This window comes from Asterias amurensis, chromosome 10, assembly GCF_032118995.1.
Source record: "Asterias amurensis chromosome 10, ASM3211899v1".
In the NCBI taxonomy this organism is placed as follows: domain Eukaryota; kingdom Metazoa; phylum Echinodermata; class Asteroidea; order Forcipulatida; family Asteriidae; genus Asterias; species Asterias amurensis.
Window position 1 is genome coordinate 7,195,097 of NC_092657.1, and position 25,755 is coordinate 7,220,851.

General features: G+C 37.2%; 2 protein-coding genes across 3 annotated transcripts; one reads left to right on the forward strand and one right to left on the reverse strand.

The window, feature by feature from the left end:
• Window positions 1-217: 217 nt before the first annotated feature.
• LOC139943474 (perlucin-like protein) lies at window positions 218-736 on the forward strand. Its single transcript, XM_071940285.1, has one exon. It carries the CDS (start codon window positions 218-220, stop codon window positions 734-736), a length of 519 nt encoding a protein of 172 aa, XP_071796386.1.
• Window positions 737-1,913: 1,177 nt separating this feature from the next.
• LOC139942919 (uncharacterized) lies at window positions 1,914-25,755 on the reverse strand. Of its 2 annotated transcripts, XM_071939742.1 has the most exons (14): window positions 25,597-25,755; window positions 18,844-18,912; window positions 18,593-18,643; window positions 15,235-15,267; window positions 14,547-14,627; window positions 13,376-13,408; window positions 12,472-12,552; window positions 11,149-11,181; window positions 9,482-9,562; window positions 7,882-7,914; window positions 7,027-7,083; window positions 6,292-6,324; window positions 4,843-4,923; window positions 1,922-3,588 (listed from the first exon to the last, which is right to left on the reverse strand). In XM_071939742.1, the coding sequence occupies exons 2-14, from the start codon at window positions 18,905-18,907 to the stop codon at window positions 3,575-3,577; spliced, it is 675 nt and encodes a 224-aa protein (XP_071795843.1). In that variant the 5' UTR covers window positions 18,908-18,912; window positions 25,597-25,755; the 3' UTR covers window positions 1,922-3,574. The 2 variants fall into 2 exon arrangements, with proteins under 2 accessions (XP_071795844.1, XP_071795843.1); XM_071939743.1 differs by lacking the exons at window positions 6,292-6,324; window positions 7,027-7,083 and having other exon boundaries at window positions 1,914-3,588.

The following is a 25,755-nucleotide window of genomic DNA, read 5'->3' on the forward strand; positions in this document are numbered from 1 at the left end:
AAAACTCATCACCGAAGAACCACACTATTTTTACTGGAGAAATTTGTGACATAAGTGGTGGTTTTACAAAGGAACGAGTCGCAGGTAGACTACGGTGCAACGCATAATAAGTATTGACTCTCAACAGCCAATTTTTTCGGGGGAAATTTAGACAATCATTTGATTCGTAAAAGGCAAAACTGTAGATATCTACGTTAATTTTGTTTGCAAGAGCATCATGTCGTCCTTAATGTTGTTCACATTGATTGCCTTGCTACATAGCCGTTGCTTTGGAGTAGTTTCATCTGGAGGACCGCAATGCTTTACATTTATGAGTCACCACTCCTCCTGTCCGGAGTCTTGGCATCACTGGGGAGACTCTTGCTACAGGATCACGGACTCCAACGTTCCCTGGTCCGATGCTAGAGACGAGTGTGGTAAGCTGGATGGTGTTCTGGCCGCACCCAGCTCAAGTCAAGAAAACGAGTTTATTGTATCTTTGATTCCAGCAGGCGGCTATGTGTGGATCGACTGCAATGATATCGAGGAGGAAGGAAGATGGGAGTGCAGAGAGGGTGGCATACAAGTCTCTTATAGAAACTGGTATTCTACTGAACCCAATAATGAAGGAGAGGAAGATTGCGCCATCATTTCGCGGGCGGTGGGAATTGCAGAATGGCACGATGTAGGTTGCAACTGGGTTTGCAGAGTCGCTTGCAAACTGGTTGGCAGACCAGTCCTTCGCATTGAACAATAGAACACCAACGTTCAGCGATCAAAAGTATATACCGTACAAGGAATCCTCTACCTTAATTACATAATAAACACAATGAAAGTGCTGCTTGTGGCGGAAGAACTGCGCTTTGGTAGTGCTACACGTCATTTCAGTATCATCGTTTATCATTTGGTTGGATTCTATCATGAGACTCGTCGTCAATTATAACAAAATCTCTGAAAGTGTTTGGGTACTGTTTCATTATATCCATGTTCTATCTATTAGTGATTTCAGACATTCCCACCAGTCTTCACTAGTTACAAGTTCAACTTGGCAGTCCAGTATAGAAGTCACATTTCTCATGAGTGGGTTAAAATGTAATGATTGAATGCATTGGACAGGTTTGAAATAATAAATAATTTCCATTTTAATCGTTCTCATAAATGTGTGTGCTTTCAGATGCCTAAAAAATATTATGCAAATTTCATTTAAAGACACTGGACACTATTGGTAATTGTCAAAGACCAGTCTTCTCACTTGGTGTATCTCCACATTATGCACAAAATAACAAACCTGTGAAAAACTCAATTGGTCGTCGAAAATGCGAGATAATAAAGGAAGAAAAAACACCCTTGTCATACGAAGTTGTGTGTTTTCCTGCTTGATTTCGATACCTCACGCTTGAGGTTTCGAAATCAATTCAAATACTTTACTGAGAAATTACTTCTTTCTCAAAAACTACATGACTTCAGAGGGAGTCATTTATCACAATGTGTTATACTATCAACAGCTCAAATAGTGTCCAGACTATTAGAACTATTAGAACAAGACTATTAGAACAACCTTTGCCTCCTTCTGTTGTGTCAATCTGATTTAGCGCTTATAACTTTCATATTTAGCGTTCTATAAACATTGCAATTATTATTATTGTTATTATTATCGTTTACAGTGAGGCCAGGGATTCCATGCGACGTTTATAACATTTTGCCAAATAGTGCCGGGTGTCCACTGCGCATGCTCAATTCGTAGCTGCGGCCTTTTTTGGGTGAAATGTTGATCAGTGTTACAACCTCTTTCCCTTCGTAGGTCGGTGGCCAGATTCTGTCTATTCTACAAACATATTCATGGTAAATGTGGCACTATAATTTGAAAGGAAATCACTATTTTTTATCGCAAGGAAATCAACGAATCAAAATTAATTATTTCAGCAATACATTTTTACTGAAAATATAATGACAAATTCAACACAAAAAACGTCTTTGATTCATGGTTGATGCATTTATTTCATTTATAAGGAAGAATTACACAAACTGCCACCAAACTAATTAATAATAGCGCGAAGGGTTAATGTGACTGGGGTTGTTTCCTAGCGATGAACAACTTATGAATGTAGCTTGGCTTCGTTGGGTAACATTTTTGAGCTAACAAGGAATCTACTATGCTTACCTAATACTTGTACCCACATGTTTTCTAAAACTGGGCCTAAATCTCCGTAATGTGTGTTACGTAGCATAAAGCAACAGTGCCCAGTTTAGTTTTAGAGCGGGCGAGTTTGTTTGTGAAAAGCGTTTGGAATTCGTTTGTTATAAAAATGCACATGGTTAGAAACATGTTTTTAAAGTAGAAGATAATAATCCACACAAAAATACCTCGAAATTTCAATGTTTTCCTTATACGTCGTGAATTAACACGGCACGCCATTTTCTGAAGCCAATTCTTGAACTCCACAAAACGGCCGACCGTGTTAGCTCGCAAACAAGGGAAAACCACGACATTTCGAGGAATGTTTATGTCGATCATTATATTCTACTTTTAAAGCATTTATTTTTCACTTGCATTTCATAACAAATAGCTTCTATAAGTTTTCATATACCAACTCGCCCGATCCAAAGCAACGTCCACTTTAAGATTGTAAGAACAGGAGTTTCTTTAAAACAATTGCCGACCCAAATGTGTTATCATTTACGATGGTTGGATGACATGCTAGGTTTGTTTACTTTTTTGTTTGATTTTTCTTTTCTTTTTTTCTGGATGAAGTGTTTTGAAATTAATGTACTTATCTATTTGATACTGGACAATTACACTATAGACCATGTGACATTTGTTTACAACAGCTGTGACCTTGTACATCCTTTGGCTAGTCTGGTAGGCAAGATACTGCACTGGTCATATGGGAAAGTTGACATTTTGTGTCATAATTGCCACATAAATCAAAGAGAAATGAAAGTAAAAGCTGGACAGGTTTTTTGCGATGTGACCCCTTTCATCATATCAAACGTTTACGAGAGTTAGACAGTGCAATCTCCGTAAAATATCAGATTTGATGTTCTCTACCATTGAGCTGTGTACAAATCATGCCTGCGGGCTTGGTGCCTCTTTTGTAAACAAGTGATGTCACGGGACACATTGTATATACATACTATACTATTAAAGTTAATTTTCGCCCCCCCCCCCCCTGTTTTATTGTGACATATTTTTAAGGTCACTGATTGCATGTTTTGGTTGATTGCTCTTTTCTCATGAATGCATATTTACATTGTCTGTGTCCATACAAAGTTTTGTCATGTACCAGACCCAAATAGCCCTTTAATACAAACAGGACGTTAACAGTTTTAGCAATATTAAAAGTGCAAAACGTATTACTTCTTCTGCTGAGCAACATTTTTAGGTTAGTTTAGCATCATTATCATTGTTTTCGTAACCGTTAAGATAAGCAGTAATACAACTTAGCGAAATATTGCAAAAACATTCAAACTAAACATATTAAAGTAAACCCATCTACTCGTATTTATTTACCTTTAATGGACATAAAACAATTTGTTGTCAGTGTAAGTAATGCTTGTCAGTTCCTCGTTGTCTGCGACAGTCCATCAGATCAATTTATTTACCATCTTCTGTTAAAGACAAGAAGAAATATCTACATTTAAAAAAAAAAATTAACAATAATAATTATGTAAATGTATGTAATTTGAGTTCTTGGAACTAACCAGATTCCGAAATCTGAAGGCCTGACCTAGTATGATCATTAATAATCAAACTTACACAAATTGTATCAAACTAGTCAGAGTCAAATCCATTTGAGCAACCGGTTTCAGAGTCAGTGTAACCAGGATTCTGAGTTAACTGACACAAATTGTAAACTGCGCAGAGTCAAATCCATTTGAGCAACCGGTTTCCGGGTCAGTGTGACCAGGATTCTGAGTCAACTGACACAAATTGTTTCAAACTGCGCAGAGTCAAATCCATTTGAGCAACCGGTTTCCGGGTCAGTGTGACCAGGATTCTGAGTCAACTGACACAAATTGTATCAAACTACACAGAGTCAAATCCATTTGAGCAACCGGTTTCCGGGTCAGTGTGACCAGGATTCTGAGTCAACTGACACAAATTGTATCAAACTACGCAGAGTCAAATCCATTTGAGCAACCGGTTTCAGGGTCAGTGTGACCAGGATTGTGAGTCGACTGACACAAATTGTTTCAAACTACGCAGAGTCAAATTCATTTGAGCAACCGGTTTCAGGGTCAGTGTGACCAGGATTGTGAGTCAACTGACACAAATTGTATCAAACTACGCAGAGTCAAATCCATTTGAGCAACCGGTTTCCGGGTCAGTGTGACCAGGATTCTGAGTCAACTGACACAAATTGTTTCAAACTACGCAGAGTCAAATCCATTTGAGCAACCGGTTTCAGGGTCAGTGTGACCAGGATTCTGAGTCAACTGACACAAATTGTATCAAACTACACAGAGTCAAATCCATTTGAGCAACCGGTTTCAGGGTCAGTGTAAACAGGATTCTGAGTCAACTGACATAAATTGTATCAAACTACGCGGAGTCAAAACCATTTGAGCAACCGGTTTCAAAATCTTGTTGTCAACTTAAATATACGTATTGAGAGAACCTAAGTACTTCGTTGTGCATGGCACAATGTGTTTTGCATTACTTTAGGACAATTAAAATACAAACCTATATTCGTTTAGCCGTTGCACTAAAGCAAATAATAATTTAAAATAAAAATTTAGTTTGAAAATACGGAAAATCTGTCGTATATTTTGTTGTATCAATGAGGTCATTTAAAAAGTTTCCGTGTTGCGAATATTTCAGACCAAATATTAATAAAAAGATAAAAATAAAAGTGTTCTTACTGAAGCAGTATCCAGTGCCATCTTTATCTTGACAGTACTGACCCGCAGGACACTGGAATAGTGGTCCACATGTATAGCGCTCTGTAGGGAAGGATAAACCAATACAACATCACCGTTCAACAATGTAAGAGAATGGGCAGCAGTAGAAAAATGTTAAGTACAACAAAGGGCTGTTTTGGAAGCAAAATTGGGATGTGAAATCCCCTTGAAAGTGAACATTTGAAATCAATAATAACAGCAATTTCTTGAGAAAACAAAGCAAGCGGTAATTAAGTTTAAAGGCAGTGGAGACTTGGTAATTACTCAAGATAATTATTGGCATAAAACCTCATTTGGCAATGAGTAATGGGGAGAGTTTGAGAGTATAAAACATTGTGAGAAACGGCTTCCTCTGAAGTGCCATAGTTTTTGAGAAAGAAGTAATTTTCCATGAATTTGATTTCGAGACCTCAGATTTAGAATTTCAGGTCTCGAAAACAAGCATCTAAAAGCACACAACTTCGTGTGACAGGGGTGTTTTTTCTTGTATTGTTATCTCGAAACTTCGACGACCGACTGAGCTCATACTTTCACAGGTTTGTTATTTTATGCATATGTTGAGATACACCAAATGAGAATACTGGTCTTTGGCAATTACCAATAGTGTGCACTTTAAGATGTATGCTCGAGATGGGTAAACCTGCACCAAGAGAAAAGAAAAGAACCATCTCCCCTTGTTTGCCAATGGGAAACTTTGGGACGCTAGGTGGCAGCAGACTTTCCAGGTAAATTTCCATTGTTTACGTAGTTCTGGGCGTGCGCACACGACCGAGAACAATGGATCAGAGTAAGGGGACCCAGATTGTGTTGTAAACAAACGAACTCAACTTGCAACAAACTGTTCAGTTTTGCATTCAATGTTAGCGTTCTAAGAGTAGTTCACCAATTAAGTTGATCAAATCCCCATCGAACTTTTGTAATTCTGTTGCTATGGTTTTATCGAAAGAAATGCAGGATTGGTGAGGATAAAGGAGACTCATGATTGTTCAAAAAAACAAAGCAAGAGGTATTTGTTTAAGGTGTATGCTCGAGATGGGTATACCTGCACCAAGAGAAAGGAAAAGAACCATCTCCCCTCGCCAATTGTAAGCGCGTCTGATAAACTTGCCATTTCAACCACCGGGACTATGCCATCATTAAGAAAGAAAGCAGCATTTTGTGACATGAAATTGGCCCAAGGTTTTGAGGACACACAAACCAAACAGCGCCCTCTACTGTGTGCTCTGCGCAACCCCAATTCGTCTTGTCACCTCCTACAGCAAGACGATTTATCTCAGATTTGATCATTTGCATAAAGTTATTCTTACATTATCAAATTGTGATAAGATGTAACACCTTTCATCTCAAAATGTAAAGATATTTTACAATACTACAAACACATTAAGAAAATAAATGAAAAATGAATCTTACTTTGTTCAGCGAAGTTCCCTTCTTGCCCGTTTTCTAAAAGCATACAACAAAGACAAAATTAAAATTAAAATCAATGGCGTTTATAAATAAACAATGAAATTGCAAATAATACTTAGAAGTGTCAGAGCTTTTTACAAAGCCTTTACAAAGACTTTTCACCCTCAAAACAGAGACTTTGTTGGCACTAAAGACACTTTAATCAGACGGAAATAGATGCCTGAACTTACCGTAACTTAGTTCTTCTTATAACCATTATAGACGCTTTCGGTAAACAGTATTGTCCAAAGGCCCACATTTCGAAAATTTATGCTCAATCGGTCATCAGAGTCGGGAGAAAATAACGGGAAACCCACCCTTGTTTCCGCACGTTTCGCCGTGTCAATCCGTAATTCTCGATGTCGAGAATTCATAATTTTATTGTTTTAATGCTTTCTCAAAAAGTAAAGCATTTCATGGAATAATATTTCAAGAGAAGTCTTTCACCATTACCTTCTGTAAACCCTGTAAGTTATTTGTAAATCTGTGAACTTTTATTCATTTTTTTCTGTTGTGAAAGTGTATAATGGCTTTAAATAATATAACTTTTAAGATCTGTTTTGTAAGCCCGGTACAAAGTTCCAGACGAATCCAAGCAATGTGAGAAAGTTCCAGTCAACGATGCATCAGAGTGAATGCTAGAGGATTTTGTCTTTGTGTCGTGTTGCTGAGTTATATTGGTTTATTTAGAATACTCACTGCGTTTATTCAACAGACTCTCAAGATTACGGAGAAGCTCCCGAAGGGTTGGTTCATCTGAAGATATAAATTAAATGAATAAATCGACGATATGAGCTGAAAGTGGCAAACACATTAGAAATGACCGCGATCAGGCTTAGCCTAAAAGCGATGCGTCAACTATACACCACACACCGCCACACACATTTGCCGTTTTCTACATTTGCTTAGAGGCAGTGGACACTATTTTAATTACTCAAAATAATGATTAGCATAAAACCTTTCTTGGTGACGAGTAATGGGGAGAGGTTGATGGTGTAAAACATTGTGAGAAACGGCTCCCTCTGAAGTGACATAGTTTTCAAGAAAGAAGTAATTTTCCAGGGGGGGGCATGTTTAGTCTGAAGCAATGTATTAAGGCATGGAATTTCGAACAGTAACATGTGTAAAAAATGCACAATTCCAATACACGCTCTTTGCTATGAAAGTCGCCATCTTGTACGACAAACCGTATGCGCATCCAAACGCGTACTTCAATGAAGCACGCAACATTCCCGGTTTGATTTCTACTGCACATGCACGCATATATAACTCTATGATATGCACGCACTCACACACTCACACGCGCACAGACGCCATCTTGTAGGGCAGATTTTTGAACGGTGACGTCATATTCAATACGGTCTTTTCGCCTTGTCACCTCGTATATCAAGACGATAACTTCAGGTTCTATCATTTGCATAAAGTTATTCTTACACGATCAAATTAATCTAAGATGTTTCACCTTTCTTCTCAAATTGTCAGCTCAAAATGTAAAACAAAGGCATTTACAATACTACAAACATGTTAAGAAACAACATGAAAAATGAATCTTACTTTCTTCAGCGGCTTCCCTTTCCTGCGTGTTTTCTAAAAGCATACAACAAATGAACAAAATAAATAATCAACTAAATGTCGTTTATGAAACAATAAAGTTTCGATGCTTGTTTTTATGTTTGCTGCTGCTGATACTGCTTCCGCCTTTTCCCCTAAAGCCTTTTTGAGATATTTGCTTTAGAAATAATGTTTGTCCCAAGATCCATAAACACAAATAAGTCTAAAAGATAAAAAGAATAGTGCGGTAAACAGTTCTAAGATGGTGTTATCTTCACCAAAAGAGTTGAGCTTTCTTAGAAAATTCCAATGATGACGTAGTTTACTAGTTGTACAACTTGTGTTTTTATCAAACTCCAATTTATCGTCTATAACAGTTTCAATGTACTTTTTATACTCCGTTACTCTTTCAATTGGCAGTCCATTTATAGTAACTTCTGGTATGGGCGTGCCTCTCTTTCTGAAGTCAATAACCAATTCCTTTGTTTTATTCACATTAATGTCAAGGTCATTTTCTCTACACCAGTTTTAATTTCGCTGTTGTTGCGTTGCAGTGAGTTAAGTTCTCTGTGGAAGACATACGACTAACAGTTGAAAAATCATCAGCACATTAATTTGATTAAGGAATGTTTTGATTTTGGAGGGGTACAAGTCCTTTCGTATGAAGCTGAGGGGGTACTTTTTAGTATGTTAATAGTGCTAGTGGTTTTAATTGTTGTTTTCTTTAATATTTGTCTAAGGGGTCTTTGTGCTTTTTTTGGATGGTGTTTGGGGAGGCTTTCTGCTAACATTGTCCTCGAGCTCAGTGGGTTTGGCATGAATCTGTGAGGGTGCACTGTTTTGTTTTTTTAGGGTTTTTAGTCCATTCTATGTTTTTTATTTTTAATTGTTGTCCCTTCCTCTTATCGCTGCGGTGTTTTGTTGTAGGTGTAGTTTTTTGTTTTCAATAGTCTGGTTTTGCTTGTGTTTTAATGATTTCTTTGTGTGATTTTAAAATGTTTCAGTGCAATCACCTTTTTATATTGTATAATTATATTTTTATCGTTGGCAGGGGTCTGGTTTTACACATCTTTTGATGACAGTTTTATACTTTTGTTTTAACCTTGACAGCCCCTGTACAACTTGCAACTATTGTGTATGTCTAAAGATTTAAAATAAATAAATAAATAAATAAATAAATAAATAAATAAATAAATGATCAAGTTATCAGTCTCTTTTGCTCTGCAGTCATTGGTAGCAAATTTTATACAAAACCGGGGACAGGACACAACCTTGTTGGGTACCTGTATTTGTACTAAGAAATGGTGAGATAGTGGAGTTTAGCTCCACCTGTTGTGTCCGGTTTGTAAGAAAACTTTGTATCCATAAAACAATATTAGAATCTACATTAAGATCAAGCAGCTTTTTAATTATGAGGTGAGGCTGATTTTTACAGTACACGAGAAATCTTGAAAATATCCCTACACCTCCTCCAATTAGGATCAGTTACTTCAGGGCCTTTACCTTTTCTTCATATGTAGTCATGTGTTCATAACAAAAGTACTCGTGTTGCGAATATTTCAGACCAATATTAATAAAAAGATAAAAATAAAAGTGTTCTTACTGAAGCAGTATCCAGTGCCATCTTTATCTTGACAGTACTGACCCGCAGGACACTGGAATAGTGGTCCACATGTATAGCGCTCTGTAGGGAAGAACAAACCAACACAACATCACCGTTCAACAATGGAAGAGAATGGGCAGCAGTAGAAAAATGTACAACAAAGGGCTGTTTTAGAAGCAAAATTGGGATGTGAAATCCCCTTGAAAGTGAACATTTGAAATGAATAATAACAGCACTTGATTGAGAAAACGAAGCAAGCGGTAATTAAGTTTAAGATGTATGCTCGAGATGGGTATACCTGCACCAAGAGAAAAGAAAAAAACATCTCCCCTCGCCAATTGTAAACGCGTCTGATGAACTTGCCATTTCAACCACCGGACATTTGAAGAAGAAACAGAGTAAGGGGACCCTGATTGTGTTGTGAACAAGCGGACTTAATTTGCAACAAACTGTCCAGTTTTACATTCAATGTTAGCGTTTTAAGAGTAGGTTCACCACTTAAAGACATGGACACTATTGGTAATTGTCAAAGACTAGCCTTCACAGTTGGTCTATCTCAACATATGCATAAAATAACAAACCTGTGAAAATTTGAGCTCAATCGGTCGTCGAAGTTGCGAGATATTAACGGAAGGAAAAACACCCCTGTCACACCATGGTCACACAGAGTTGTGTGCTTTCAGATGCTTGATTTCGAGACCTCAACTTCTAAATATGGGGTCTTTAAATCAAATTCGTGGAAAGTTAATTCTTTCTCGAAAACTACGTCACTTCAGAGGGAACTGTTTCTCACAATGTTTTATACAATCAACCTCTCCCCGTTCCTCGTATTCAAGAAAAGTTTTATGCTAATAATTATTTTGAGTAATAACCAGAACACTGGTCTTTGACAATAACCAAAATTAGTAAAATTAGATTACCGCTCAAGACTCCACGCAATAATTGTTATGCTAAGTAAACAACAGCTTAAAACCAGTCTAAAGCAATGTATACGGCATGGAATTTTGGCCAGTATCATGTGTAAAATAAGCCAGCTATTTTTGTGCTATTAGCAAATGTTGGGCTTAAGTAGCTCTATAAAATTAGCCCTGGTTCGCATAGACCTTTTCGCAAATACTGGGGCGCGCGCGTAAAGCTTGGAATTAGGTGCATTGTGGTCTAGCTGATTACAAATTTGATTCATATATATCCCACAATGCACCTCATTTAACAGTCTGCGCTTGCGCATTGGTATTTGCGATAAGGTCTATGACAAGCAAACCAAACAGCGCCCTCTACTGTGTGGTCGGCACAATTCCAATACATGCTTTTTTGCTATGAAAGTCGCCATCTTGTAGGGCAAACCGTATGCGCGTCCAAACGCGTACATCAATGAAGCACGCAACATTCCCGGTTTGATTTCTACTTACACACACTCAAAAGCGCACAGACGCCATCTTGTAGGGCAGATTTTTGAACGGTGACGTCATATTTAATACTGTCTATTCGCCTTGTCACCTCGTATATCAAGACGATAACTTCAGGTTCTATCATCCGCATGAAGTTATTATTACACGATCATCTAAGATGTTCCACCTTTCTTATCAAATTGTCAGCTCAAAATTTAAAACAAGGCATTATACAATACTACAAACATTTTAAGAAAATAAATGAAAAATGAATCTTACTTTCTTCAGCGGCTTCCCTTTCCTGCGTGTTTTCTAAAAGCATACAACAAATGAACAAAATGAATAATCAACTAAATGTCGTTTATGAAACAATAAAATTTCGCCGCTTGTTTTTGTTGTTGCGGCTGCTAATACTGCTTCCGCTTTTTTCCCATAAGCCTTTATGAGATATGGCGGACACAAGCTACAACACCATAAGGTTTAAATTTGTGTGTATTATACCCAAACCAAACAGTACATTCCTGTCACGTCCGCCATACCTCAAAAAGGCTTTAGTCGGTAGGTCTTTTTGTTTGTAGTTCGGTTCTGTTTATTATTCTTGCATGCTTAACAACTCTTAAGAAATAATGTCTGTACCAAGATCCATAAACACAAATAAGTCTAAAAGATAAAACACTTTGTAAAATAGTGCGGTAAAACAGTTCTAAAATGGTGTTATCTACACTAAAAGAGTATTAGCTCTTTGCGAAAATACAAACGTTGACGTAGTTTACTAGTTGTACAACTTGTGTTTTTATGAAACTTCAATTTATCGTCTATAACAGTTTCAATGTACTTATACTCCGATACTATTTCCATTGGCAGTCCATTTATAGTAACTTCTGGTATGGGCGTGCCTCTCTTTCTGAAGTCAATAACCAATTCCTTTGTTTTATTCACATTAATGTCAAGGTCATTTTCTCTACACCAGTTTGAATTTCGCTGTTGTTGCGTTGCAGTGAGTTAAGTTCTCTGTGGAAGACATACGACTAACAATTGAAAAATCATCTGCACATTAATTTGATGATTAAGTTATCAGTGTCTATCGCTCTGCGGTTGTTTTTATAAATTGTATACAAAACCGGGGACAGGACACAACCTTGGTGGGTACCTGTATTTGTACTAAAAAAATGGGAGATAGTGGAGTTTAGCTTAATCTGTTGTTTCCGTTTTGTAAGAAAACTGTGTATCCATGAAACAATATTAGAATCTACATTAAGATCAAGCAGCTTTTTAATCATGAGGTGAGGCTAATTTTTACAGTAAAGGAGAAATTATTTATTGACGCTCAAACTTTAATTCTCTAATCAGTTATTTTTGCCCGTCGAGTTATTCCCCCTCCAAATAAAGATTCACACAGACTAGTGTAATTGTCCAAACGTCGACGCCGGACATCAATCTTGGAAATATCCCCACATCTCCTCCAAATAGGATCACTTACTTCAGGGCCTTTACCTTTTCTTCACGTGTTTTCACGTGCTCATTCAAAAAGTTTCTGTGTTGCGAAACATTTCTGACCCCCCAAAAAGTATAACTAAAGAACAAAAATCAAAGTGTTCTTACTGAAGCAGTATCCAGTGCCATCTTTATCTTGACAGTACTGACCCGCAGGACACTGGAATAGTGGTCCACATGTATAACGCTCTGAAGGGAAGGACAAACCAATACAACATCAGCGTTCAACAATGTAAGAGAATGGGGAACAGTAGAAAAACGTTAAGTACAACAAAGGGCTGTTTTAGAAGCAGAATTGGGATGTGAAATCCCCTAGAAAGTGAACATTTTAAGTCAATATTAACATCACTTTCCTGACAAAACAAAGCAGGAGGTATATTTTGTTTAAGGTGCTACCGCAGGGAAGCTTTCTTCTATCATAATCTTCAAACTGTGTAAGTTTAATGTAAATCTGTTGACAATGTGTTTTTAAAATTAGATTACCGCTCGAGACTCCACGCAATTGTTATGCTATGTAAACAACGGCTAAATACCAGTCTGAAGCAATGTATTAAGGCATGGAATTTTGACCAGTAACATGTGTAAAAAATGCACAATTCCAATACACGCTCTTTGCTATGAAAGTCGCCATCTTGTATGACAAACCGTATGCGCATCCAAACGCGTACATCAATGAAGCACCCAACATTCCCGGTTTGATTTCTACTGCGCATGCACGCATATATAACTCTATGATATGCACGCACTCACACACTCACACGCGCACAGACGCCATCTTGTAGGGCAGATATTTGACAGTGACGTCATATTCAATACGGTCTTTTCGCCTTGTCACCTCGTATTTCAAGACGATAACTTCAGGTTCTATCATTCGCATAAAGTTATTCTTACACGATCAAATTAATCTAAGATGTTTCACCTTTCTTCTCAAATTGTCAGCTCAAAATGTAAAACAAAGGCATTATACAATACTACAAACATGTTAAGAAACAACATGAAAAATGAATCTTACTTTCTTCAGCGGCTTCCCTTTCCTGCGTGTTTTCTAAAAGCATACAACAAATGAACAAAATAAATAATCAACTAAATGTCGTTTATGAAACAATAAAGTTTCGATGCTTGTTTTTATGGTTGCTACTGCTGATACTGCTTCCGCCTTTTTGAGATATTTGCGGACACAATGCTACAACACTATAAGGTTTGGGTAAATTTGTGTGTATACACCCAAACCAAACAGTAGGCTCCTATCACGTCCGCCATACCTCAAAAAGGCTTTAGTCGGTAGGTCTTTTTGTTTGTAGTTCGGTTCTGTTTATTAGTCTTGCATGCCTAACAACTCTTAAGAAATAATGTTTGTCCCAAGATCCATAAACACTAATAAGTCTAAAAGATATAAAGAATAGTGCGGTAAAACAGTTCTACATAGGTGTTATCACCAAAAGAGTTGAGCTTGGTAGAAAATTCCAATGATGACGTAGTTTACTATTTGTACAACTTGTGTTTTTATCAAACTCCAATTTATCGTCTATAACAGTTTCAAAGTACTTTTTATACTCCGTTACTCTTTCAATTGGCAGTCCATTTATAGTAACTTCTGGTATGGGCGTGCCTCTCTTTCTGAAGTCAATAACCAATTCCTTTGTTTTATTCACATTAATGTCAAGGTCATTTTCCCTTCACCAGTTTAATTTTGCTGTTGTTGCGTTGCAGTGAGTTAAGTTCTCTGTGGAAGACATACGACTAACAATTGAAAAATCATCAACATATTAATTCGAAGATCAAGTTATCAGTCTCTATTGCTCTGCAGTCATTGGTATAAAATTTTATACAAAACCGGGGACAGCACACAACCTTGGTGGGTACCTGTATTTGTAAAAAGAAATGGTGAGATAGTGGAGTTTAGCTTAACCTGTTGTGTCCGGTTTGTAAGAAAACTTTGTATCCATAAAACAATATTAGAATCTACATTAAGATCAAGCTGCTTTTTAATTATGAGGTGAGGCTGATTTTTACAGTACACGAGAAATCTTGAAAATATCCCTACACCTCCTCCAAAAGGGATCAGTTTCTTCAGGGCCTTTACCCTTTCTTCATATGTAGTCATGTGTTCATAACAAAAGTACTCGTGTTGCGAATATTTCAGACCAATATTAATAAAAAGATAAAAATCAAAGTGTTCTTACTGAAGCAGTATCCAGTGCCATCTTTATCTTGACAGTACTGACCCGCAGGACACTGGAATAGTGGTCCACATGTATAGCGCTCTGTAGGGAAGAACAAACCAATACAACATCACCGTTCAACAATGGAAGAGAATGGGCAGCAGTAGAAAAACGTTCAGGTACGACGATATAAGGAGTGTTTTAGAAGCAAAATTTCGGATGTGAATTGAAATCTCCTAGAAATGTTAAAATCAATATCAAACTTTTTAAATAAATATTAACATCACTTTCCTGAGAAAACAAAGCAAGTAAGTTTAAGATGTATGCTCTAGATGGGTAAACCTGCACCGAGAGAAAAGAAAAAACCATCTCCCCTCGCCATTTGTAAGCGCGTCTGATAAACTTGCCATTTCAACCACCGGGACTATGCCATCATTAAGAAAGAAAGCAGCATTTTGTGACATGAAATTGGCCCAAGGTTTTGAGGACACACAAACCAAACAGCGCCCTCTACTGTGTGCTCTGCGCAACCCCAATTCGTCTTGTCACCTCCTACAGCAAGACGATTTATCTCAGATTTGATCATTTGCATAAAGTTATTCTTACATTATCAAATTGTGATAAGATGTAACACCTTTCATCTCAAAATGTAAAGATATTTTACAATACTACAAACACATTAAGAAAATAAATGAAAAATGAATCTTACTTTGTTCAGCGAAGTTCCCTTCTTGCCCGTTTTCTAAAAGCATACAACAAAGACAAAATTAAAATTAAAATCAATGGCGTTTATAAATAAACAATGAAATTACAAATAATACTTAGAAGTGTCAGAGCTTTTTACAAAGGAGAATTATTCGTTGACTTTTCACCCTCAAAACAGAGACTTTGTTGGCACTAAAGACATTTTAATCAGACGGAAGTAGATGCTGAACTTACCTAAACTTGGTTTTCTTAAATAATATAACTTTTAAGATCTTTTTTGTAAGCCCACTACATCGTTTCAGACGAATCCAAGCAATGTGAGAAAGTTCCAGTCAATGATGCATCAGTTTGAATGCTAGAGGAATTTGTCTTTGTGTCGTTTTGCTGAGTTATATTGGATAATTGAGAATACTCACTGCGTCTATTCAACAGACTCTCAACATTACGGAGAAGAGAAAAGATCAATGCAGAAGTTATTATTAGTGACCTGAGATGATGAATTGTAAAATGCAAACTAAATCAACACATTTACCAAGCAGTGCTTTATCGCACTCAGGCGGCCTGGGTACAAAACGATTGCAGTCAAGTCTACTCACCTAGAAACTAATTCGTTGCATCGTTTTAGGAAACATACGTTTCAACCATTGTTTTATATGGTGGCCCTGAAGGGACACAGCCAGTCGTGAATATTTTTGCGACGTCGTATTATTTATTCACGACAAGTCGCGAATATTTTGGCGACGTCGCGAATATTTTGGCGACGTCGCGAATATTTTCACGACTAGTCGCGAATATTTTCACGACGTCTTGAATAATTCTGCGACTAGTCGTGAATAATTCTGCGACTAGTCGTGAATAATTCTGCGACTAGTCGTTAATAAATTCGCGACTAGTCGTGAATAAATTCGCGACTAGTCGTGAATATTTTTTTCAGTAGCTTGAGTGTGTAATTCTTACACGGCACGCGTAGAGAGCCAAGCTATGAAGATTGTTGCCACTCTGTGTATGGGGCCCATGTTTTATCCAGTGGAATCGTTATCTAAGTTCGAAAAAACAGTGTCTGATTTTCATCAATATTTCGGGGGTTTTCAAGGTTGAATTACTCCAAACCCAAATAATTCTGAATGCTAAAGGAATAATCTTTCAGTTAAACTTGGTAGGGGATTACGTGATGCGTTGCACCCTGCCGTGACGAAACGAACTCGCATTTCAAGTTGTAAATAACAACGCAAATTGCTCTAACAATTCAGGTAAATTAATTGTCAAATTTATTGCTGAAATTGTCTACACATTATAATTAAACTTATCATTGGGTTGTTTGGAAAATTTACCTATTGTTGGTCCGACTACGCCGGGGTTAAAAATTGATGTTTTCATTTCGTAAAAAATAGTTGTTTTAATGAGTGTGTGAGACGTCGCACTTCTAAAAGTTAATTTTTCTAGCGTTTATGTTTTTCAAAACGGGTCATAAATTGATAGTGTCAAGGTCATCGAAAATTACATATTATTTTGGACAGGAAGGTCGTATGATCATGATTTTTATTTTATTTAAAATGTTGAGATTTGCTTGTTGGGATTATTATGATATAAACTCAAAAATGAAATTTACTCGATATTCTTCATTACGAAGGAGCGGGTGACATATAACGTTATGTTTTTTTCTGAAGAGTGAAAGTGCCAACGTTTATTGCCTAGCATAGGATAGCCTACTCCTACTTAAGTACTAGTAAAACTATAACGTTAGGCCTAGGCCTACCGTTAGGGCCATACGTTAACGTTACTTTTGTTTAAACAACCCACCTTCGATTTGCATCAGTCGGAATTCTCCTCCGAAACCATCATCGTACGGGACAGCTTTTACTTAGTCTTACTAAGCCGTCAACGTGAATACAGTAATTACACACTCAAGCTACTGAAAAAATATTCGCGACTAGTCGTGAACTTATTCGCGACTAGTCGCAGAAATATTCACGACGTCATGAAAATGTTCGCGACTAGTCGTGAAAAATTCGCGACGTCGCTAAAATATTCACGACGTTGCAAAAATATTCGCGACTTGTCGTGAACAAATTCACGACGTCTCAAAAATATTCACGACTGGCTGTGTCCCTTCAGGGCCACCATAGTTTTACTCTGGACAACATTTGGGGTTTCAAAATCAAGCATCTGAATGCACACAACTTCGTATGACAAGTGTGTTGTTTGGGGTTTTTTTTTCAGTGTTATCTCGCAACCTCGACGACCATTTGAGCTCAAATTTTCACAGGTTTGTTATTTTATGCATATGTTAAGATACACCAAGTGATAAGACTGGTCTTTAACAATAACTAATAGTGTCCAGTGTTTTTAAACACGTTATATTACAAATAGTTTGTACACGCCAAGTCTCACATTGACCGTCAGTGTTCAATTTTACTAAGTCGGTTCTCAGTGCGCGTGCAATGTGACTTTTATGCACGATTGCTCTAGCGCGTGAGGGCAGAAACCCAGCGTGTGCCAGTGCAAGTTTACGAGTGCTCGACACAACGCTTTTTCAATGGTGTACATGCCGCACTCGATCAAAACTCATTCGATCAAAATATTAGCCAGGTTTTTATCGATATTTTAACAGTATTCCTGAAACTAAAAGAAGACACTGAGGTGGTGGTCAATTGAAATTTTCGAAATAGAGGTTTGTAATTAAGTGTTTTTCTTTCGTTAAAAACTGCTAAGTTATGGGTTTCCGCAGCACGCTTGACACACGGCATACGTACACACGTACACACTGTGTAGCTTGACGATCGATATATGATGACAACGCTAAAAAGTTTGTCGAACGAACCATTGCTGCACAGGGTCAGGTTGTACGGTAATAATAAACATGTGGACTGAAAAGAGTGCTAATATATAAGACTGTCACATACAACACCCCAGCCAATGAATTTGATTTAAATATTTTAATTAAAAAAATTATAATAATAACAATGAAGCGGATTTATGCAGGCGAGTCCGCCTGCGCCCCTCCGGAATAATATATCGAATCAAACGGCCCCACACGCAGAGTGGAACAGGTCCATTTTGCGTATGCCACATGCAAAGGTCATGCAAGTTGCAAAGCCAACTTAAGCGTATGGTACCTGTACTTAAACTCCGCTTAGCGGGTGTATTAGTTTAACGAAATCAGTAAACAAAGGTGGCACCATCGTCCTTGTGATCAGAAGTACCTGGTACTTGTGTGGCAACAAAATCACTGGTGCTCGGGAAGGACGTGGCGGTTGTTCACAACGCATCGGGGCGATAGAGCAAGCATTCTTGCGCGCTCTCATTACTTACAACGTAAAACGGGTCATGAAGTGACATGAACTTGAAATTTGATTACTCACGATTTTGAGACCTCTTCAAGTCCAGAAGGCGCTCCAAAAGGGCGACCTCATCTGACAATGCAAACGAAAAGAAAAAGCACTATCAGATGACCCTACCATGCTTAGACCATTTTTAGTCAATAGCAACGAGGAATATAAATACATAGATTGCATATCTAACGATGCCTAATATTTGTTTCTTTCTTGCAAAGGAGCGAATGTTTCAAAACAGCGACAAACATATTAATAATTCTTTAAATATGTGTATTTACCATCTTGGTATGCTGACACACAGCCGACCACCACAAGCAACGCTAGGAGAGTGTAGCCCTTCATTGTCTCTGTTTAATCGAAAAGGAAAAGGGAAGTTATTTTTCCCTGCAAAAAAAAAGGTTCAAATTCAATATGAAAATTGTTTTCTTCGATACAGAATGTTGAAATAGACCTCCGGGTTACTAAGTAATTATTACAAACCAACAATTGAAGTTGTTATTGTTCTACAACATCTAATCAAGTGAAAGATTTCGTACATTAAACATCTCGAAATGAGCACATCTCAAAACTTGGCGAAAAGAAAAAGACAATGTGTAGGTTACAGGGCACTGTGTATGATCTAAAAGACAATGTGTAGGTTACAGGGCACTGTGTATGATCTAAAAGACAATGTGTAGGTTACAGGGCACTGTGTATGATCTAAAAGACAATGTGTAGGTTACAGGGCACTGTGTATGATCTAAAAGACAATGTGTAGGTTACAGGGCATGATCTAAAAGACAATGTGTAGGTTACAGGGCATGATCTAAAAGACAATGTGTAGGTTACAGGGCACTGTGTATGATCTAAAAGACAATGTGTAGGTTACAGGGCACTGTGTATGATCTTTGAGTCGTGCGAGTTTCCGGGTGAATATTGACATCCGGGAACCTGGCATCAGGTACGGCCGACTTGTGTTCATAATTTATTTTCATGATTGAAAAACTAAAGACATTTAAAGACACTATTGGTAATTGTCTAAGGGGCCAGTCTTCTCACTTGGTGTATCTCAACATATGCATGAAATAACAAACCTGTGAAAAACTTAGCTCAATCGGTCGTCGAAGTTGCGAGATAATAATGAAAGAATAAACACCCTTGTCACACGAAGTTGGTTACTTTCAGATGCTTGATTTCGAAACCTCAAATTCTAAACTTGAGGTCTTGAAATCAAATTCATGGAAAATTCATTTTTTCTCAAAAACTACGTCACGTCAGAGGAGCCGTTCCTCACAATGTTTTATACTACCAACATCTACCCATTTCTCCTAACAAGTAAGGTTTGAGTAATTACCAATAGTGTCCACTGCCTTTAAGGTAAAAAGAGTAATATGTAAAAAACAAAAAGAAAAAAATACAAAAACACAAAAAAGTAAAGCAAAATCCTTCAAAAATGTTTTCCGTCAAAAATGAATGTTTCTTTTTGCTAAATGATTACTTTGAGAAACATTCTTGACAAGGAGCTACATATTATGCAAAACCAATTCAAAGGCAAAGTGTACCTTTGGTTTTTTAAACCGTTCGATTGTTTCAACTGTATACACATTTTAGGTGTATACAATACTTTTAAACTGTATAAACTGTATTTCAAAATGCTTCCGCCTTTTTTAGTTTTCTCCGAAAATCTGGAGCAAATTATGTTCACCCAGGAAGATTAATCTAATCCCTAAATAGAAACACCAAATCGGAGAAACGTTACTGCGGTAACGCAATCCTGTCAAATTTAGGGGCATAACAAATAATATATTTTTAAGTAACCACACAACTTCAAAGTAAAAATGTTTCTCAAAATACTTTATGATGTCAAATGCTGTTGAAGGCCCAAACCAGCAGTTTTTATTAGGAGTGATTACAAAACTACTTTTGTCTTTAATGAAATCATAAAGGCCTTATAATCCATAGCCGACGATTTTTCATTGATTCTTTGATGCATGCAATGCAATAAAAGGCAAGTGACATGATCAATGACCTACACGTATATAAACTCATGTAAGCTGCTATAATCACAACACTGAAACCCAGACTATGACACGGTTTGCCAGCCGACTCCTGGCAATATCACCGATAATCAGTGTCGTTGACTCGAGTTAGACAAACTTTTGACTTGACGTATCTTGACTTGAACAAAGATAATTTGCTACTGTACTTGACTTAACTTCAAACAAAAAGACTTGGTTACAACACTGCCCATAACCCATGCTTCACTTGGTTCCAAGAACGAAACACTATGATCCCTATTTAAAACTTGGGTCTCTTTAGTGCAGTCGACAGGATTTACTTGAACAGCCAGCGTTATTCGCAATTGGGCACTTCTAGCTGGGTCTGTTATTGCAGTCGACAGGGTTTGCTTGAACAGCCGGCGTGATTCGCAATTGGGCACTTCTAGCTGGATGATATATCCTCCACTTACCAGTTTTCACATATATTGTTTAACATATATTAAAACTTGATGGACATTGAAATGTTCAAACCACACACCGATCTTCGATGACGTCAACTGGCCCCATTTGTTTTGAGTTTTTCCTGTTTTCACGGCAAACGAGAAAGTACAGTTTCCCGGTGAAGCAATACATGGAAGAAACATCTGCAGTGACTACAAGTGTTCTTTGAGACTATGCGTATGACTCTATAGCCAGCAGTTGTCTGTATTTTATTCAAAATATTTTTTTTTATTAAATTTTTAAAATTACCATGGTAAATTGCAAAAAATCAAAAGAATTATAAAAAGTGTGAATAGGTACTGGCTTTCAAATCTGATTTTTATTTATTTTAAAAAAAAAATTTCTTAATGTTTATAATAAAGCGTATAAACAAACAGTAATAATTGAATCAACAAGCTGATGTTTAAATTTTAATGTAGGAATCCAAAGCGCGCCCTCATTGTTGGATTTGTTCAAAGTTAACTTTTGGTTTTGTCATGTGACAATCACCCTCTTTTTATTTAGCTTCGACTTGGAAGAGCAAATTATTTTATTGGGTCTGTGATTCTCTCTATTTTTATAGGGAGCATGGCTCTGGCCATGCTCCAAAAACCTATTTATATGGGATCAATAGAGTTATAGAGATATTTGTGAGTATTATTCTGTGTTTTACCCTCATTAATGCCCAAATTATTGTGATTTTGTAGCTCTCTATTTGGATCGTTTTATTTGTTAAACCATGTGTGTATGCCAGGCAGCACTGTCACACACGTGCGTCCATTAGCCTCTGTGTGTGCTGACCTTTTGGTGAACTTCGTGCACTGCATCATGTAGGCTACGTGTAGTGTATACTGTAGTGTTATAACTTTTTGTATGTTTTCTATGGGTTGGAAGTATTAAAACCTGTATAGTAGAGATTTTCATAAAAACGTCATTGGCTTACTGACTGTTCCATTTATTGACATGTATTTTGGCGAATGCTCGTCCTTTATTAAGTAGAGGACCGTCTCTCACCTTCCCGTCTCTCTCTCTTTACATTAATATTAACAATAATATTAGGGTGAGGGTTAAAAAATAAAAATCTCAAAAAAAAATTGAAAATGATATAAGGCACATGGCTTCTTTTAGCCTCTGTATTTTTTTTTCCAGAATGCTCAGCAAAATATTCAATCACATGATTTGATCATCATGAATTGTGAATTGAAATAGTGTTTGATGAAACTTTTTCGGCGGGCAAATATTTTTATATGGACTCAACATTATAACATATTTTTGTACCTTGTAGAAATGCCTAAAATACCAAACTTTTTAGTGCAAATAACCAGTGGAGCCTTACGTGTTTCTAAGTTTTGGTCAAGGGAGAGGAGACTCTTTGCTGGGCAAATAAACCACACAATTTTTATCTAGGGACTGTTTACATCGCGCACAGAAAGGTAAATGATTTGCCACGATTTTAGGGGCACCTCGAAAACAGGATCTCCTACGATATAAAGTATCAGCAAATTCTTTTTTTTTTGTTCATAAGTTTCCCAGCAATTTCATTTTAATTATACTTATGACAATAGTGACCTTTTCGTCGCCTGGTTCATACTTCCTGCGAATGCGATACGAATTTTAAAGTCACAAGTTCGCAACTGTGCAGCAATGTGACGTCAAAATGCACTTCACATTCGCATTGGCATAACATATGTGGCTGTCTCTGAATCAGTGGCTGTTGCTAAGTGTGTTTCTACGGAGGTTCTTTATTTCAATACATGATGACGCAGAAGTTTAATGGCAGCCGTAGGTATAGCCACTAATTCAGTAGCGGTCAGGGTCCACTGATTAAGTAAGCTTGTTTGCCAAGACCTTGAGGCGGGGGTCTAGCTTGTTGACGAAGTATGGGTGTGCAATAAAAAGGCTCACTGTGTGCACCTGAAAGTTTATCAAGACAAAAGTTTTAGATATGCAACCATGCGAAGAACCAATTATGCATGAAGTACGTTAAGGGGTCAGGTGTAGCTGTGTACAACAGCATGTTTTGAAAAACACAGCATACCTGACCTATTTGCCTCGCCTTATTTCTAAGGAACACAATGCGACGTAAAGAGAAAGTGGACCAGTTCCCCTGCAGTTTGCAGTGGCAGCATCTCTTTGGATTTATGACTGTGTTGATTTAACACAAATACAGTTTGGTGAATTATGATCGCTTGTACCTTCGGGTATGCAGCGAATGGTTCACCACCCAATCACGACAGGAGTTTTGATAAAACTTTGGTGTGTTGCCGCACGCGATATTAAATGAACTGTCCGTAATGGTCGACTTAACACAATAGAAGTCGAATCAATGTAAACTACCTTGGGATTGGGTCAAGTGTTGAAATACGCACAGAAAATCATTGCAATATTGTTGTTGTTTTTTTCTTTCATTGCAGCAGCTCTGGCTGCTCACAATTTGGCCAAGTTGACAAAACGGTAAAATCAACTAAAGAACACTGGTATTAACACTCTCGTCGATATTGTGACACTTAACCTATTATACAAAATGTTTTCCTAACTTCTTTACTACCACGAAGTAGATTTGGAATCGTGAGACTACGATGTTCTGACAAGAACTTCCTTCCTGATGCAGTTTTCTAAGACTTGGTTTCTCAGATGACGAACACACCGAACAAAGGGACAGTGTCTATGTCTTGCTCTTGTCTGGCAGTCTTTGTTTGAAAAAAAAAACTAAGGAAAAATATTGTTCCATATAGCAAACAAATAATTTAATTGCCGTTGAATTATTTAGTGATATGAGTCGCCTGAGTTAGATATATGCTACGACGTTTCATATACTTAACAAAGTAGGATGCCGATAACCTGGCAAAAATATTATGATATCCAGGATTTTGTCAAAAATAGTTAACGATGACGTCACCAAGTGGTGTGTTTGGACAATATTAATAATTACTCAAAAAGGTTGTAATTTCAACTGTAAAAATGTATTTTTTTTTTAGCCCGAATTGGTATGAAGTAAAAGTGTTGATCATGTTGTCTTTGGAACAATACCATTTTACTGCATGGGATAATCAAGCGGTAAGTATTCGTTGTGCAAAACACAAGGTATCATGCATTCAAATTGTATCATTTAAGGGATTTGGGTACTTTTTCAAAATGTCCAAAGATTTACTTTAAACTTACAGGGTTTGAAGATAAGATAATGATAGTGGAAAGCTCCCCCTCAAGTATCACTTACTGAGGTGCTGTAGTTTTTGAGAAATGGGTAAGACAATGGCATGAAAATACGTTTGTAAATGATTAAAACAATTTTGGTCTTATGAGACCAACATTATTTTCATGACATTGTTTTACTCATTACCCCAAAAAAATACAGCACCTCAGCACGTAATATTTTCAGGGAAGCTTTCTACTATCATATCTTCAAACTGTGTAAGTTTAATGTAAATCTGTGAACATTGTGTTTGTTGTCCTACAAAAAGTAAATACACCCTTTAAAGAAGAATTTGTTATTATTATACTCAGATCATTTAAAGGAACACGTTGCCTTGGATCGGACGAGTTGGTCAAAACAAAAGCGTTTGTAACCGTTTTTTATAAAATGCATATGGTTGGAAAGATGTTTTAAAAGTAGAATACAATGATCCACACAAGTTTGCCTCGAAATTGCGTGGTTTTCCTTCTACTGTGCGAACTAACATGGTCGGCCATTTATGGGAGTCAAAATTTTGACCCCCCATAAATGGCCGACGTGTTTAGTCGACGAGGTAAAAGGAAAACCACGCAATTTCGGGGCATGTTTGTGTGGATTATTGTATTCTACTTTTACAACAGCTTTCTACCCATATGCATTTTATAAAAAACGGTTACAAAGGCTTTTCAAAGACCAACTCGACCGATCCAAGGCAACGTGTTCCTTTAATGTCAGCCACTTTTTGTTACTTTACAAACAAGGAAATAAAAAAGAAAGAAACATAAATGAGAAAAATACACATAAGCACTTTGGATTTACCCATTGATAATGGTTTCGTCCGGGTATAGTTGAAAGACAATAAGGTGGATACTAAACTATTAATTTGGGGTTACAAAACGTTTGTTAAGTTGACGTCAGTTGTCGGCTTTAAGTGCGACTGGGCATAAAAACTTACATGAACGCGAAATGGAGAGCTTGTTGATAACAACATTTTGAAAACGTAGTGAAGTTACGTAGCTTTTGAGAAAAAGGTTATTCCTAACTCAAATATTAAAATACTTCAGACATATCTGAAGTCACTCAAATTTGTGCGACAAGGGGTTTTCCCCATTATTTTCTTGCAAATTCGATAACCAGTTCAGTCATAATTGTCACACATGTATGCAAGTGAAATTACTGGTCTTTGACAGTTACCCAGTGTGTCATGTGCCTCAAAGAAACGACATGTTTGCGTTTTGTCGACGTCTGCACACGTATTATCGTAGACTTTAAACAAATAATTTATTCTGAACAGACTGGACGCACCGTCTAAACACAATTCGCATAAATTATTTTCGATCACCCAATCTAATCATTTAAAGACTATCAGTTTCCACGTTTTAATAAAGTTGACTTCCTACCTTTGTAATAACTTCTTCGCTTGAGTACTAAGATGACGGATTCAAACAGTATCGTCAGAGCTCTGTAGTTTAAGTTCTAGTATACCGTGGAAAGCCACACCTTCAACTGAGCTTCAGCTACTTCCAGGGTCTACTTTTTAGCCCCACAATTTTTGGCTC

Excerpts from the sequence above, each read along its gene's own strand:
- LOC139942919 (XM_071939742.1), bottom strand. The coding sequence starts at position 18,907 with ATGAAGGGCTACACTCTCCTAGCGTTGCTTGTGGTGGTCGGCTGTGTG. Across the intron at positions 15,268-18,592 it reads CTTGAAGAGGTCTCAAAATC|AAAACGGGCAAGAAGGGAAC; the intron begins GTGAGTAATCAA and ends GTATGCTTTTAG. Across the intron at positions 14,628-15,234 it reads AGGGAACTTCGCTGAACAAA|AGCGCTATACATGTGGACCA; the intron begins GTAAGATTCATT and ends TCTTCCCTACAG.
- LOC139943474 (XM_071940285.1), top strand. The coding sequence starts at position 218 with ATGTCGTCCTTAATGTTGTTCACATTGATTGCCTTGCTACATAGCCGT.